The following is a 17,437-nucleotide window of genomic DNA, read 5'->3' on the forward strand; positions in this document are numbered from 1 at the left end:
AGAGGGTCAAGGGGAAGATTTTTAAAGAGCCCTGCACACAATAACAATGTCTGGGAATCAGCACAGCAGAACATAAGAAAACACTGCAAGAATCATGAACAATTATGCATAAGTGATAAACAACAAGACAGGAATAGTTCTTTTAGCAAATGTCCTTAGCAAATGTCCCTGCTGTAACAGCATACTCCCCGTCTGAAATCCTTGGATTTCACTACTAAAACATGAATGTCCATCTGGTGTATTCTAGAACCTGAAAGACAAAATGCAAACAAGAAAACAACAATAACTGCAAACAGTATTCAGGAACAGTTCAAGTTGGATATGTCCAGTCCGCTGTAATCGCCGTTCCTGGAGTAGTCCAATGACGAGTCAACTGAGTCAATATACTGCAATGTTCTTTTGCTGACTCATTCCTCGACAGGTAGCAGGAGAACAGTCTCAGATGCGGGTCTGACGAACGTCTTGGAATCTCCTTGTCGTGTGATGGTTACTTCCACCTTACGGACTTTTCCATCCTCGCTGGGGAAAGTTTTTGAAATGAGTCCCATAGGCCAAGCATTTCTTTCCACTTTCTGGTCCTTCATCAGAACAACGTCTCCCACCTGTAAGTTAGGTTTTACCTGCTGCCACTTTCTTCGTCCTTGAAGAAGAGCCAAATACTCTTTTTTCCATCTGCTCCAGAAGCAATTGGCCAGATGCTGAACGTATTTCCACTGCTTCCGATAGATGTTTCCAGATGAAAGCTCTTCAGGAGGACTAGGAACAGATCCGAGCTTCTGAGTGAGGAGAGTCGCTGGAGTAAGAATAGTAGGAGAATCCGGGTCCACGGATACAGGAACAAGAGGTCTGGAATTGACAATAGCGGAGACCTCGGCTAGGAAGGTGGTTAAAGTCTCATGGGTGAGCCTAGAGGAGTTTGAGTCCATAAGCATACAGTCCAGTATTTTACGGGTGATGCCTATCATCCTTTCCCATGATCCGCCCATATGTGATGCATGAGGAGGGTTAAAGATCCATGTACAACCATTGTCGGCCAAGTAGTCCTGAACTGGCTTAGAGTCGATTTGCAGTTCTCTGCAGGCTCCTGTGAAGTTGGTTCCACAGTCGGATCTCAATTGCTTTACTGGTCCTCTGGTGGCAAGAAAACGTCTTAAAGCATTGATAAAACTTGAAGTGTCCATGGATTCTATAACTTCAATGTGTATGGCACGTACACTCATGCATGTAAACAACACTGCCCATCGCTTGCTTTCAGCATGACCACCTCTGGTTCTGCGTGCAGAGACAGTCCATGGCCCAAAAACGTCCAGACCAACGTAGGTAAACGGTGGTTCAGTGCGGGTCCTGTCGGCTGGCAAGTCAGACATTTGCTGTTGCTGCAATTTTCCTCTTGACTTGCGACATGGCACACAGTAGTGAATTAATTGAGCAATCTGTCTTTTTGCACCTAGTATCCACAGGCCTGCAGCTCTTAAAGCACCCTCAGTTAAATGTCTGCCCTGATGCTTGACTTTTTCATGATAATGCCGTATGAGCAATGTAGTAACGTGGTGGCGAGCAGGAATAATGAGAGGATTCTTTTCAAATGTCTCTAACTCGGCCTTGTTCAGGCGACCTCCAACCCTCAGCATACCATGTTCATCAACCACTGGCTTCAGGTTGACAATAGGGCTGCTTTTAGGAATGTCCAGTTTGTCACGAAGACATTTCAGTTCCATGTGAAAGACACTCTGCTGTACATTACGTATCACTAACATCTCACTTAGTATAATGTCTTCTGCAGAGAGGGCCTTGTGACAGATGTGCCAACCGTGGCATTCAGTGCTGTCGTTCTTGGTGTGAAAACACTGTGCAATGTGGACTAACCTCGCGATGGTGCGTACAAGCTTTAGCCATCCGGAAAAGCGTTCAAAGCGGTGACAGTTCAGGCTGGACCTCCTTTCAGACTTGGTGATGAGGGTTCTCACTTCAGGACGAATCTCAGGATCGTTGTCAGGATCTTGAAGACTGAAGAAGTCTTGCTGAGATGTTCCCCCTCCCTCGTTCAGCAAGAACTCTGGGCCTGTAAACCAAGAAGATTTGGCAAAAGCACTGACAGATGATGGTCTGGTGGCACAGTCTGCAGGATTGAGATGAGATGGGACATAACGCCACTGCTCAGGGTTAGAGGATTTCCTAATCCTTTCAATGCGGTTACTGACATAGACATAAAAGCGTTTTGTCTGGTTGTTTATGTAACCGAGAACGACTTTGCTGTCTGTGTAGAATTGAACATCGTCCACATGAATGTCCAGCTCAGTCTGTATAAAGTCTGCGATCTCTGCAGCCAGTACAGCGCCACAAAGTTCAAGTCTAGGGATGGTGTGTTCGGGTTTAGGAGCTAGTTTAGCTTTTCCAAACAGAAATCCAACATGAACTTTGGAATGGTTGTCGGTTACCTTCAGGTAGGCAACAGCTGCGATGGCCTCAGTCGATGCATCTGAGAATATGTGGACTTCTCTTCTTTGGCTTGTGGTGAGAGATGCTGGAGTGTAGCAACGTGGTATTTGAATCCCGTCCAAGGCATGTAGGGATTTTTTCCAGGACTCCCACTTAGGCTGCTTATCATGTGGCAGCGGAGCATCCCAGTCCTCAATGGTCTCTGAGAGCTGTCTCAGTAGGAATTTGCCCTGTACAGTCAATGGTGCTACAAATCCCAGTGGATCATATAAGCTGTTCACCACTGAGAGGACTCCACGCTTAGTGAATGGCTTGTCTGCACAATTAACCTGGAAGCCAAGAGAATCGTGTAACAAATCCCATCTCAAACCCAGACTTCTCTGTACTGGAGGATCGTCTACGCCTAGGTTCAAGTCTCTGAATTCTGTGGCATGATCGCTGGGTTGGAAAGCTTTCATGACAGCAGTACTGTTGGAGGCTATTTTATGCAACCTCAGACAGGCTTTAGAAAGCATACCTTGAGTCCTTTTCAGCAAGTCTATGGCTTCCTCAGCAGTGGGTAAGGACTTGAGTGCGTCGTCCACGTAGAAGTCTCTTTTGACAAAGTGACAAGCATCCTTTCCAAACTCTGATTCACCATCAGAAGCAGTCCTTCGTAGGCCATATGTTGCAACCGCAGGTGAAGGACTGTTGCCGAACACGTGCACTCTCATGCGGTACTCAATCATTTCCTTGCTGGTATCATTGTCTCTATGCCACAGAAACCTTAGGTAATTACGGTGGTCTTCTCTTACAACAAAACAATGGAACATTTGCTCAATGTCAGCCGTAATGGCGACCGGATCCTTTCTGAATCTCATTAGCACTCCTACCAGGTTGTTGGTCAGGTTTGGGCCTGTGAGGAGGACGTCATTCAGAGATACGCCACGATGTTTGGCACTTGAGTCAAATACCACCCTGATCTGCTTGGGTTTTCGTGGGTGATACACCCCAAAGGAAGGGAGATACCAGCGTTCTTCATGCTCTTCCAAAGATGGAGCTGGCTCGGCATGGTTGTTGCGGAATATCCTTTCCATGAATGCCACAAAGTGATCTTTCATCTCAGGCTTGTTTCTCAGCGTACGTTGCAAAGAGATGAACCTAGATAATGCTTGTTCCCGGTTGTCAGGAAGTTTGGCTCTTTCAGTCCGAAAAGGTAAGGGTGCAACCCAATGGTTAGATTGATCCTTGAGGCATTCACTGTCCATTATTTTGATAAAGTCCTTATCCTCCATGGACAAGGCTACTCTGTTGTCTTCTTGTGTTGTACGAAACACTGTGGCTCCTAAGTCATCATGAGGCGTGGGAATGATGTCTGGTGCCCTTTTGAAGTTAAGAAGATGCTCCTTTACCTCGTAGTGATGAAGGCATGGCTCAAAGTAGGTTGTACGTCCATTGTTGAGCACAAAGGTTTTGAAGGAGTTCACTTGAGATGACATGAGACTCTTATCTAGACAGACATTGCCAATGATTACCCAGCCTAAGTCAAGTCTTTGTGCATACGGGGCATCATGTGGACCATTGCATTGTTGACGTACCTTATGTACTCTGAGAATGTCTCTCCCGAGCAAGAGTAGGATATCAGCAGTCTCGTCAATAGGAGGGATCTCCTTAGTCAGGTGTCTCAAGTGAGGATGATGATACGCAGCTTCCGGCGTAGGAATTTCTTCCCTATCATCAGGCATCTGGTCACATTCAATTAACGTTGGTAGGGATATGTGAATATTCCTGTTAATTGGAGAGATGAGGTATCCAGCGGCTCTTCTGCCAGAAGTCTCTATGCGACCAGAACAAGTGTTAAGAGTGTACGGTATTGCGTCTCCCTTTATACCGAAGATCTCAAAGAACTTAGGCTTTGCTAGAGACCTGTTGCTTTGTTCATCTATTATGGCATACATCCTGATGGCCTTTTCTGGTTGCCCCTCTGGGTAGACATTCACCAAGCACACCTTGGCACAGCACTTGGGACCATTCTCTTTGCCACATACCTCCATGCAGGAGGAGGAGACTGTGGTGGTTGCTGTGGTTTGAGCTGATGGCTCCCCGCCATGCGCTGTGACGGCTTTAGATGCTGCTTGAGGTTGTGAGTTGTCAGATGAAGAGGTAGGATGCATGGCCGCAACATGTTTGTCGCTACTGCATTCAGTACATTTGATGACAGCTTTACAGTCTTTAGCAAAATGTTTTGAAGCGCAACACTTGTAACACACTCCTAGCTCCTTGAGCATGTCTCTGCGTTCTTGCAAAGTCTTTGCCCTAAGTCCTCTACACTCTTTCAGGGGATGAGGCCTTTTGTGGATAGGGCACATACGATTAGGGTCTTTGTCTTTGAGGACAGGAGTATCCTGTTTAGTGGTGTAGGATGCAGTCATTGGGACATCTGTCTTCCTTACAGATACTGTTCCCCTTGAGTCTCTACGTTTGCTTGTTTCATACCTTGAGCATGATGATGAAGCTGGTAGAGCAGATTCTGTGAAGTCGAAGCTGGGATCATTTTTCTTCCGAGCTTGGTCACTGATGAATCTGGAGAAATAAGAGAAAGGGGGAAAGGACACGTTGTGGTCTCTTTTGTATCTGGAGCCCAGGTCGGCCCATTTTTCTTGCATGCCATATGGTAGTTTGGACACCACTGGATTAACGCCATGAGATGTGTCAAGGTAACAGTCCTGACAGACGTGGATCCATTTTGGCTAACTCCAGTTCCTTTAGCAGATCGCTCAGATCTTGCAGCTTGCGGTTGTCCTTGTTGGTGATTTTTGGGAACATATGAAGTCTCTTGAATAAGGCACTTTCAATAGCTTCAGAACTGCCATAAGTCTGTTCAAGTCTCTCCCATGCTGCAGCAAGACCTTCCTCTGAGTGACCCGCATGAACCGCTCTCAATGTCTTTACACGTTCTGCAGAATCTGGGCCTAACCAGTTAACAAGCAAGTCCAGTTCTTCCTTGGCAGTGAGGTTAAGATCACTGATTACTGCTTCGAAGGTGGATTTCCAGGCTCTATAATTCTCAGCATGGTCATCGAACTTTGAGAGACTAATGTTTATCAGCTCCCTGCGTATCATATATCTGGCAAAGTCTGACATGTCTGACCTCCCATCTCGTGTCACCAGATTACCTTGTGATACCCTTGGGGCGTACAGATTCTCTGGCATATGGGGCTGAGATAAATCAGGATGAAATGATGTAGCATAAGGGTTAAGCTGTGGTTTAGTCTCTGGAGGATCTGCTGGTATAATGCTGGAAATTACCTTGCTCTGGGTAGGTGGCATCGTCTGATGCTTCACAGGTGCAGCCGTGTAGTCAGTCTGACGTGGTGCTGGCGCATGCCGCTTAACAGATGGTTCAGGAGATGATTGCTTCAGCACATAGTTGGCAGTGCGGTCAGCTGGGTCTTCCACTTCTGCAGGGATGGAGCAGTCTAGGTCTGAGTCTTGGTCTAATGCTTGTTCAAGAACTTTTAGCTTGGCTAAGGCAGCTGCTTCCTCCTTTTTCATTTGGAGAATTTTTAATTGGGCTTCTGTCTCTGCTTCCAACTGCGCTACCTCTGCTTGCCTTTTCGCCATGTCGGCCTTTGCTTCTGCTTGCCTTTGCGCCATTTCTGCTTCCTTCTCAGCAAAAGACCTTCTGACACTGGCTTCCTCTGCATCAGCACGGATCTCAATGAGCTTATCCTGTAATGCTGACCTTCTGGAACGAGAGGATCTGGAAGATGACAGCGTATGCTTGGTTGAGGCTGATCGATGGGACCTCACCTCTTGCAGGTGTGCGATGCGGAGTTCTGCCTTATGTTTGGCGTTTTTCACTGCAGCATCTTTCGCTTGAAGTAGGTTCTCTCTTTCAGCTAGCTCTGCTGTGGCATCTTCAAAATCAGCGTTGATCAGAAATGTGACGTATTTTGCAGACAGTCGCTGATAGCGTTCATAGGCGGCAGATAAGTGGTTTAATTCAGTAGTTAATTTTGCTGCGTCGCTGTCATGGCGTGAGAGCGCCGCTATATAATGTTCAGTTCTTTGCCATAAATCATCAAGGTTATCACAGAATTCTTCTTTAGTTATGTAAAAGTTCTCTTTAATCTTTTGCGTGGGTTTGCTGACACGTTTTAATCGCCCAGTTTGTAAAACCTGAAACATGGAGTCTGTTTCCTGCATGTCTGTGTCGCTGATAGCAGGATGCACTGTCCCAGATGCAGTGATTGGAGAATCCACCGAGTCTGTGGACATGCTGGCTTTGTGAGGTAATGTTTTTTATTTTTATTTTTAAATGGCGTTTCTCCTTATTCACTAGACACGCGCTCAAAAATGGAGGACGGCTGAGCTCCCGTCAGGCTGTGTGGAGGCTTGCAGATACACTTTGCCCTGGCTGTGCTTGCTTGCAGGCTGTCTGTATATCTTGCAGGAAACTGCGGGTAGCCGTGTTTTCAACTAGAAAGCTCTGTTTTGACTATTCCGCCACAGATATATGTAGAGAGCGTTCACGAGATATGCCGCAGTCTCTGTATATAAGCTAATGGCAGTTAGCAGAACTCGCGTAAACATTCATTCCCGATGTTCAAGCTTCCATGAAAATAGATGCGTGAAGAACGTTTCTAGGTACTTTATTTGTCATACCTTGAGAGAAGAGATGTTGTAATAACGCGGTCAAAACAGAATGCCTTTCTAAGCTGAGGGTGAAAGAATAATGGCTCCTCGGACACACCGGCAGAAAAACACAAATCGAAAGCGAATGATGCGAGAAGAAGGGCGGAGTTACAGAAGCAGAGGGTCAAGGGGAAGATTTTTAAAGAGCCCTGCACACAATAACAATGTCTGGGAATCAGCACAGCAGAACATAAGAAAACACTGCAAGAATCATGAACAATTATGCATAAGTGATAAACAACAAGACAGGAATAGTTCTTTTAGCAAATGTCCTTAGCAAATGTCCCTGCTGTAACAGCATAAATATGCCTGCCTGAAAATATAAAAAAATTGCCACACAACAGCAAAAAAATATAAGGAAAGGTTCAAGTAACGGGGTTTAAAAGCAAACAACAACAAAAAAATGTTTATAGGCCTACTTGCCAAGACACACCGCGACGAGACAACACGACCGAAACGACAAACGGCTGAACTGTTTTTTCGCCTTACGTGTTTTAAATGGTATGCCATGTTGGTTGTTGTCGTGCAAAATGAAAGACGTTAATGACATAACTTGCACTTTACTTTGTTTGATTCATCTTTATGTTTTTCAAAATACTTTTGAAGTTTTTTAGTAGCCAAAATACTTCAAAATACTTTTGAAGTTTTTTTTTGTGTAGTAAGGAAGATGCCTATTGTTAATGCGCAAACATCATTTAAAATATTTATTAACAGAAATTAGGATGATTTTATTTGACAAAAGTTTGTTTTCGTATATATAACGAAAACAAAGACATTTCATGTAACAACTAATGCTTATCTGCATCCTTGGGCACCCCCATGCAGTTAGAATGGTACATTCGACTATGACGTTCATAGTCGACTAGGGGGTATAGTCGACTATAGTCGAATCAGCGACTATTGCAGGTCACCCCTACAGTATATAATCCTTTTTACAGTAATTAATTTACTATATCAAAATGAATACAGTAATTTTAAGCTGTAAAGCTCTTACAGTAGTTTAATAATTACTGTAATAGAAAATACAGTAATTTTACTGTGATTAAATGTACACATATTTTTATTTAATATGCAAAAATACTTAACATTTGAAAGCAAGTTCTGCTGATCCCTTTAGCCATCAGCAGTCATGTTGATTGAAACTAAAAATTAATCCAATCCAAAAACATTTTCAGGGTTAAAACTTCAAAGCTTTTTTTGGTCTCTACTGAAGAACTTAATGTCTGTAATAGATGGACATAAAGCCATGAGGAGCGCTGAGTGTGAAGATCAGCTAGAGAAGACAGAGACCTACAGCAGACATATTCACCAGGAGATCAGACTCCTACAGGAAGAGAACCAAAATAAAACCATCAACAAAAAGAACAAAGTGTTAAAGAAGAAAGAGAGACTACTGGAGAAGACGGTGAAAGAGATGGAAACCAGTAAAAACCAACTGGAGACACTGGGAAAGGAACTACAGGAGAAAGAGAGACTTCTGAAAGAAAATACAAATACACTTCAGATGAAGGACAAGATGATAGAAGAGAAGGAGACACAGCTCAGAGAGATTAAAGATGAACTGAGACAACAAAGAAGGACATTAGAGGAGAATCAGAGAGAGCTGGAGGAGAAAAACTCACAACTGGAGAATATGAGCAAAGTGCTGAGTGAGAGAGAGACACTACTGGAGAACATAGTCAGAGAGGGAGAAACCAGTAATAACCAACTGGAGATACTGGGAAAGGAACTACAGGAGAAGAGCAGCCAACTCCAGGAGATGATGGTCCTACTGGAACAACAGAAAACTGAACTGGCAGAAAAGAACCAACAGCTTGAAGAGAAAGACAAGCAGGTTGAGGCGAAAGACAGATGTAACGGAGTTAAAAATACAATAATATACTACTTGAATTCCTGCTCAATGTCTGTGTTTTATTTTATAATTTAATGTGAATTTTATCATTATTTTGGTCTTTTATTTTGAAAGACCAGAAACACTCTGCGCACCCGCGAAAGTTATATTGGGCTGTCTCCCCTCCCCCCTCACAGTGGCGTTTTACACTGATGAGGGTAAGTTCGCCTCCGTAACGTTACATATATTTTATTCAGTTAAAATACTAATTCTGTTTTCATATGAGCATATGTTGTGCAGAAAATATTGTATGTTGTAGTTCTACCGTTATAGTGTACTTTGGAGGGTTGATGAGAGTTTAAAAAAAAAAGGGAAAGACGCTTTTAATCAGCCTCAATTTTATTTTAGCTAGCTAACTGCAAGCTAATAGGGCAGCCATCTTATGACAGTTTTTATTTCATAGGGAGCCAGAGTGTGCGCGACATGTGAAGACAAAAATTGTGTATTTTCTGTCTGTCACAGGTATGTTCATTTGATTTTGAAGGTGAAAGTTCATTTGTGTATTGTATTTTCTTGTGAAAAATGACACATTCACACAAGGGAATTTTGTATGGAATTATTTATTGTTACAAGTTCATACATGGTTCATTGATTATGTAGAACGAGTTAGCATAATTCATACTATGTCTTGTAATATGGCCAGTGTGTATTTATGCAATGTTAAGGCTTCCTCCCCCTGACAGTGGCGTTTTACACTGATGAGGGGAGCCAGAGTGTGCGCGACATGTGAAGACAAAAATTGTGTATTTTCTGTCTGTCACAGTAAACATGGTGAACTCCATCCTGTGTCCTGTTATCTGTACACGGATTGTCGAAGAATTCACATCCGTTACATTGGTGCCGTGACCTGTCGGATCTTCTAATCAGCTCTACGCCGATCACCGTGGTTGCTCTCCTGCACTCCCTTCGTCTCGTCCGTGCTTCAGTTGGTTCACCTCGGTGGCTGATGTTGTAGTAAGGACATTTAGGGAGGTGCTGGTGTACAGTTGTTTTCTGCTTTCTCTGTTTTGGACATCTCATACTGTTTTATATATATATATATATATATATATATATATATATATATATATATATATATATATATATATATATTTTTTTTTTTTTTTCTCTCACAACGCAAGTATTATTATAATTATAATAAGTATAATTATTGAAGACAATGGATGAGTTTACAACTCCTGTTTTGTCTAAGGGTAGAGGTTGGTGGCTAAGACATGATGCAAATGATGGTAATGTTGGACGACCGAATGTCACATCTGACAGTGACGATACTGGACTAGGTGTGGGTCGTAGATTTTCTCGTGTTGATGGGCTTCAAGGAGAAAACATGCTAACCTCTACTCCCATGAGTGACGTTAATGCTATTCACCAGCTTACAGACATGATGGGACAATTAGGTGCCCAGATTGGTGAATCTATTGTTGCTAAGCTAATGTCTGCTGGCGTTGTCAATGTGTCCAGTGATACGCGGACATCCCCTGCCACCCAGTCTACTCAGTGTAATTATGCCAATTGTGATTCCTCTCACGTGACTGTACATGTTGCCCCTGACAGAGACCTCCCTTCATTTAAAGGTGACGGTACTGACAAATTCTCAGTCCAGGACTGGATTGACATGACTAAGACTTTCCTCAGGAAAAGAAGTACTCCAGTACATGAGCAGGCAGAAGAAATCACTAGTCACTTGATGGGCAAAGCCAGGGACATTGTGAAGATTGCACTACGTGGGGACCCTGATGTTGTTGCTTCCAAAAAGCCTGCCCTAATATATGATGTTCTTCTCAGTTATTTCAGTGATGCCTCCTCATGCCTTCCCCTTGCAGACTTTTACGCCACCCTGCCTGTGGCCAGAGAGAACCCGGTAGACTACTGGATAAGACTGAACAAGGCCGCCGATCGTGCAAGGGAAGGTCTGCAGAGACAAGGGACTGAGGCGAGTAATTTGAATAGTGAGGTCGCTTTCATGTTTGTGAAGCACTGTCCGGACCCAGATCTGTCGTCCACATTTAAGTGGAAGCCTATACATGAGTGGTCGTTGAGCGATGTTCAACTAAGAATTGATGACTATCAAAGGGAATCGCGAGTGAGTCGGAAAACTACCAGTGCATCCCAATTTGAAGTTCATGCTGCTACAGTTGTTCAAGACCAGGCCTGTCTTCTGTCAACGACCCCGCCGCCTCCAGTGCAGTGCCCCCAAGTCTGTGGTCACCCTTACTATCCTGATGTTTCGCTCCACTCTTTGCACTCCCCCAGGTCTCCTCCTTCTGTAGTTCATGTTTCGCCCAGTCACACTCCAAACACCCCTGGTTGCGCTTCAGTTCCGGTGGTGGCTCAGAACACGCAGCAATCGGAGGAGAGGATTCTCAGTCGTATGGTTGAAATGTTCCAGGAGGTCATGAATAGAGTTCAGCTTCATGGTTCCCGTCCTGCTGGTGGTAATGGCCCATCTCGCGCTCGTCAGAGGCGCCCTAAAGAGTCGGCTTGCAAAGTTTGTGGTGACATGAGCCACACTACTGTCTCACACTGCATGTCAGAGAGACTCTGTTTTGAGTGTCTTGCCCCCGGCCACACCAGATTACAGTGTCCTGCCAACACTTCTAAGCCTTCTCCTTCCCTGCCTCAGGGAAACTGAGTGACCCGTATTTGGAGGGAGGCAGTATGGGTCTGGAGACTAACTCCCAATGTGGTGTGCTGTCTGATGCTGAATCCGTATATTATTCTGCTGTGGTCTCTTGTCCAAGTCATGAAGTTGTGGTGTATCAAAATATTCACAAAGTCGGTAGCAGTGACAGCCTTTTCTACACGCCTGTGACAATTGGTGGCTCAGTCAAGATGGGTGGGATGCTGGACAGTGGATCCATGGCCTGTAGCATGAGTGAGGATGCTGAGGAAAAGCTGAGTCAAGCTGGCATGCTAACGAATATGAGACTGTCGAAGGTGGATGTGGTTCTGGTTGGTTGTGGCGGACTCCGTGTTAAGCCCAAGTGTGCTTATGAGCTAGAGATGGAGGTTTATGGCTGCAAAATTTTAGTTCCCACGCTTGTTGTCCAGGGCCAACATGATGACATCATCCTTGGTGCAAATGTTATTAAGCACATATTGAAAAAATCCAAAAAGTGTGAGTCATACTGGCAAACACTGTCCAGTCCTTGCTCTTCACAAGACCATGATTCAGTGCAGTTCCTGTCCATGCTTGCTGGCCTAAACCCCTGGCAAGGTGTTTCCGTCCCAGACAGAGTCGGTACAGTAAGATCAAACTCGGCTGCTTGTATTGAACCAGGACAGGAGTATCTTGTCTGGGGCAGACTGCCCAAAGGTACAGTTGTGTCTCCCGGTAGCACGGTGCTGACCGAGCCCACTTCATCCCGCTCTGCACCTAGAGGTGTCATTGTCGCCAAGCTTGTGACTCATCTGTGGGGCGATAGGTGGGTCCCCTTGAAGCTCATTAATACCTCCAATAAACCGGTGAATGTTAGACGTAATGCAAAGCTGGCAGACGTGTATACATGTGTTGCTCTTGAGGACATTGATGGGGCTGAGCAGCCTAACACGTTACTATCCAACCATGCCATGTCTGCAAAGCCATCTACAGTCGACCTTGAGTGTGTGAAGGAACAACTTGGCTCCTTGGGGCTCTCTAATGTCGATGTTGACTCATGTGAGGTGTCGGATGTGTACAAGCAGAGATTGGCGAACCTTGTATTGCAGCACCAAGATGTCTTCTCACGTCATCATCTGGACTGCGGTGAAGCGAAGGGCTTTGTGCACCGAATACACCTTTCTGACAACAGACCTTTCAGGCTTCCTTACCGGCGTGTTCCGCCTAGCCAGTATCATAAGTTGCGCCAAGTGTTGAGTGAGATGGAGGAAAAAGAAATAATAAGAAAATCGACTAGTGAGTATGCGTCGCCACTAGTGCTAGTATGGAAGAAAAATGGCGATCTCCGTATTTGTACTGATTTCCGCTGGCTAAACAAAAGAACCCTGAAAGACGCCCATCCACTTCCCCATCAAGCAGACTGCTTGGCAGCCCTTGGAGGCAACTGTCTCTTCAGCACCATGGATTTGACATCCGGCTTCTACAACATGCCGCTCCATGAAGAGGATAAGAAGTACTCGGCCTTCACTACTCCCATGGGCCTCTATGAGTACAATCGTCTGCCACAGGGCCTCTGTAACAGTCCGGGAAGTTTTATGAGGATGATGACCAGCATTTTCGGAGATCAAAACTATCTGAGCTTGCTGTGCTACTTAGATGACCTCTTGGTCTATGCGCCTGATGAGGACACTGCGCTTAAGCGCCTTGAGATAGTGTTTGAGAGATTGCGTGGCCACAACCTGAAACTAGCACCTAAGAAGTGCTTTTTCCTGCGCAGGTCTGTGAAATTCCTAGGCCATGTCATCGATGAGTGTGGTGTTTCTACAGACCCCAGCAAAGTTGAGGCTATCGCCAACATGTGCTGTGCCGACCTTATGGAGCCTGATGGTGTAACACCTTCCCAAAAACGACTCAGATCATTCCTAGGGATGATAAATTACTATCAGCACTTTGTACCGAAGTTTTCTGCCATAGCGAAGCCCTTGTTCGAGCTCCTGAAGGGTGAGAAGAGAAAAGGGAAAAACAATAAGTCAAAGCTCCAGTACAGAAAGTTGTCTGCTGCTGACTGGACAGCTGCGCATGTTCAAGCCTTTGAGAGCCTGAAGGAGAGTTTAATGCAAGCGATGGTCCTAGCCCACCCTGACTTTTCCCGTCCCTTTGTGCTTTCCACAGACGCATCTCTGGATGGGATAGGTGCAGTGTTGTCTCAGATCAAGGACGGTGAGCTCCATGCCAGACCCATAGCTTTTGCTAGCAAGTCCCTCACTCAGTCGCAAAAGAACTATCCAGCCCACAGACTCGAGTTTTTGGCATTGAAATGGGCCGTATGTGATAAGTTCAGTCATTGGCTGAAGGGCCACAAGTTTTCAGTCTGGACGGACAATAACCCGCTGACTCACATTCTGACCAAACCAAAGCTAGATTGCTGTGAACAGCGTTGGGTAGCCAAACTTGCCAGCTATGACTTCGATATTAAATATGTTCCTGGCCGCCAGAACATTGTGGCAGATGCTTTGAGCCGTGTCCCTTTCATCAAGGACCCAGTGGGCCGAAGATTGTTCACAGAGCCCTATCAGAGTCTTCTCAGTGAGGTTCAAGGTATGTCGACTGCCTCTATCCAGCAGGCCTTTCGCACGTCATGTGATCCAGACCAAGTACAACACAATTGTCACCAGTTCGTACAGGGCGCTCTCCAAGCTCACTCCCAAATTATGGAACGGGAGGTGGTGTCCGCAGTCCTGCAGTCACATGTATGCTGGGATACTGGCCCTTCTGTTCGTGCCATGGCAGCTTTGCAGTTCCTTCCACAACTGGTCAGTCAAGGGTCAGATCCTTTGCCAGCTTACACTGAAAAGGATCTGCGTGACAGCCAGTTGGGAGATTCTACCCTTTCCCGTGTCCTGTTTTATGTTGAGAGGCGTCAAAGGCCTACAAGGAGAGATAGAGCTAAAGAGCCAATGCCAGTGATGAAATATTTGAAACACTGGGAGAAGCTCTCTGTGATCAATGGTGTTCTGTACAGGGTCTCGAGAGATCAGAGAACAAGAGCCAAGCGTCACCAATTTGTGGTTCCTGACACACTTATGGCTGAGGTCCTGCGTGGTGTGCATGACGAGGCAGGTCATCAAGCCCAGTCACGGAGTTTGGGCTTAACTAGACAAAGGTTCTTCTGGCTGACACTTGACAGAGACGTGAGGGACTATGTCCGGCAGTGCCAGCGATGTGTTGTGAGCAAGACAGCTGAACCTGAGGGGAGAGCACCTCTAGAGAATATTGTAACATCTAAACCGCTTGAGCTGGTCTGCATTGATTTTTGGTCTGCTGAGGACTCCCGTAATAAGTCGATCGACGTGCTTGTTATCACGGACCATTTTACAAGAATGGCGCAGGCCTTTCCCTGTAAAGACCAAACAGCAAAGCAGGTCGCCAATGTTTTGTGGAATAAGTACTTCTGTGTCTTTGGATTTCCAGAAAGAATCCATAGTGACCAAGGACCTAACTTTGAGAGTCATCTGATCAGTGAGCTGCTGAAGGTGTCTGGTGTCAAGAAATCACATACCACACCATACCATCCCATGGGCAATGGGTCTGTGGAGCGTTTCAATCGAACCCTGGGTGGGATGATTCGTGCCTTGCCCCCTGCAGCAAAAGTCGATTGGCCGAAAAAGTTACAGACTCTAACCTTTGTGTACAATTGCACTGCCCATGAAACAACGGGCTTTCCCCCATTTTATCTCATGTTTGGACGTGTCCCGCGCCTGCCTGTGGACATCCTGTTTCGTTCTGTCTTGCATGATTCTAATGTGTCGAGCTATGACAAATATGTGGAATCCCTTACCAGTGCTCTTAAAGACGCGATGGTAGTTGCCCAAGAACATGTTACCAAAGAACAACACAGACACGCTTTGCTGTACAACAGAAGGGTGAAAGGCTCCAACATTGAAATAGGAGATCGAGTGCTTTTGGCCAATAAGAAGAAAAAGGAGAAAAAGAAACTGGCCGATAAATGGGAATCAACCATCTATACTGTCCTGGATGTCAACCCTGATACTCATACCTACAAGATCAGTGACAGTGTTTCTGGGAGAGTGAAGATTGTCCACAGAAATCTTCTGTTGCCGGTTAATTTCCTTCCAGTAGAGGTTTGTGACATGTCTGACAACGTTTCGACATTTGTCAGTGGTGGTTCTATCCCCACTGTCAGTGATGTGGATGAGACTCGATCAGAGTGTGACAGTGAGCATGAGACCGTGCGTGTCCCGATGCCATCAACGGATGATCTGGGCCCCGTGGATATTGCTAAGCATGCTGATTCTAACAGAAGAACTGTTGAATGGATCACACAGTTGTCTGACTCAAACCCAACACAAACTGATGTTTCTGAACTGGCCAGTGACACTTCAGTTCCCCGAGAGATAGTTGGCCTGTCACCGGGCGGATGCCCTGACCAGCTCACTTCCCCTGACTCTGACCTGGTAACTGGCCCTGCCGATGACTTTACCACCAGACTGTCGGACTGTGATCCTACTGTTGATCAGGCTACTCATGCTCCACCTACTGTTGACCAAATGACTGTTGCACGACCTGTTGTGCCTGCTAGTCAGTCACAGTTACGTCCTCGAATTCGTCGTTTGATTAAGCCTGTGAACAGACTTATACAAACTATGACTAGACAGGATGTTGTTCCTACCCATACCAGTGTTAAGGGTGTCTGCAGATCTATGCTTCAGGCCCTGGTTGATTAGTTTTTGGCCCTATTGTGTCACTTTTGGACCTACATTCGTTCTAATGCTTCTTTACATTGTTCAGTTTAATGCCTGATGCCACTTGGGCCAGTATTGTCTAGTCTGTGTTTGCATGCAGGATTTGTGGGGTGTAAAAGGCACCCTGTTACCAGTAGTTGGGTTGAGGGTTGGCACCACCCTCATCCCACTTCGTCCTTATGGGACACTTTGTTTGTTGGTTTGCCTTATTGGTACCTGCTTTTGTTTGTGATCCTTTGTCCTGCATAACTGAGGCTCAAATTCGATAAAATTCAGTGGGGGTGAGTGTAACGGAGTTAAAAATACAATAATATACTACTTGAATTCCTGCTCAATGTCTGTGTTTTATTTTATAATTTAATGTGAATTTTATCATTATTTTGGTCTTTTATTTTGAAAGACCAGAAACACTCTGCGCACCCGCGAAAGTTATATTGGGCTGTCTCCCCTCCCCCCTCACAGTGGCGTTTTACACTGATGAGGGTAAGTTCGCCTCCGTAACGTTACATATATTTTATTCAGTTAAAATACTAATTCTGTTTTCATATGAGCATATGTTGTGCAGAAAATATTGTATGTTGTAGTTCTACCATTATAGTGTACTTTGGAGGGTTGATGAGAGTTTAAAAAAAAAAGGGAAAGACGCTTTTAATCAGCCTCAATTTTATTTTAGCTAGCTAACTGCAAGCTAATAGGGCAGCCATCTTATGACAGTTTTTATTTCATAGGGAGCCAGAGTGTGCGCGACATGTGAAGACAAAAATTGTGTATTTTCTGTCTGTCACAGGTATGTTCATTTGATTTTGAAGGTGAAAGTTCATTTGTGTATTGTATTTTCTTGTGAAAAATGACACATTCACACAAGGGAATTTTGTATGGAATTATTTATTGTTACAAGTTCATACATGGTTCATTGATTATGTAGAACGAGTTAGCATAATTCATACTATGTCTTGTAATATGGCCAGTGTGTATTTATGCAATGTTAAGGCTTCCTCCCCCTGACAGTGGCGTTTTACACTGATGAGGGGAGCCAGAGTGTGCGCGACATGTGAAGACAAAAATTGT

At 45.0% G+C, this 17,437-nt stretch overlaps 1 protein-coding gene across 2 annotated transcripts in view; it reads left to right on the top strand.

Moving 5' to 3' along the window:
* Nucleotides 1–16,838, top strand: part of LOC143518470 (uncharacterized) — a 30,301-nt gene extending 13,463 nt beyond the window's left edge. The window contains exons 2-4 of one of the 2 annotated variants that reach the window (XM_077010953.1): nucleotides 8,292–9,165; nucleotides 9,411–9,961; nucleotides 16,770–16,838. In XM_077010953.1, the coding sequence (XP_076867068.1) occupies nucleotides 8,336–9,043 (708 nt within the window). In that variant the 5' untranslated portion in view covers nucleotides 8,292–8,335 and the 3' untranslated portion in view covers nucleotides 9,044–9,165; nucleotides 9,411–9,961; nucleotides 16,770–16,838. Of the gene's footprint in view, nucleotides 1–8,291; nucleotides 9,962–16,769 lie in introns of those variants that run through there. The other variant, XM_077010954.1, reaches the window with a different exon arrangement.
* The last annotated feature ends 599 nt before the right edge of the window (nucleotides 16,839–17,437 follow it).

Source organism: Brachyhypopomus gauderio, chromosome 7 (genome assembly GCF_052324685.1).
Source record: "Brachyhypopomus gauderio isolate BG-103 chromosome 7, BGAUD_0.2, whole genome shotgun sequence".
NCBI classification, from domain to species: domain Eukaryota; kingdom Metazoa; phylum Chordata; class Actinopteri; order Gymnotiformes; family Hypopomidae; genus Brachyhypopomus; species Brachyhypopomus gauderio.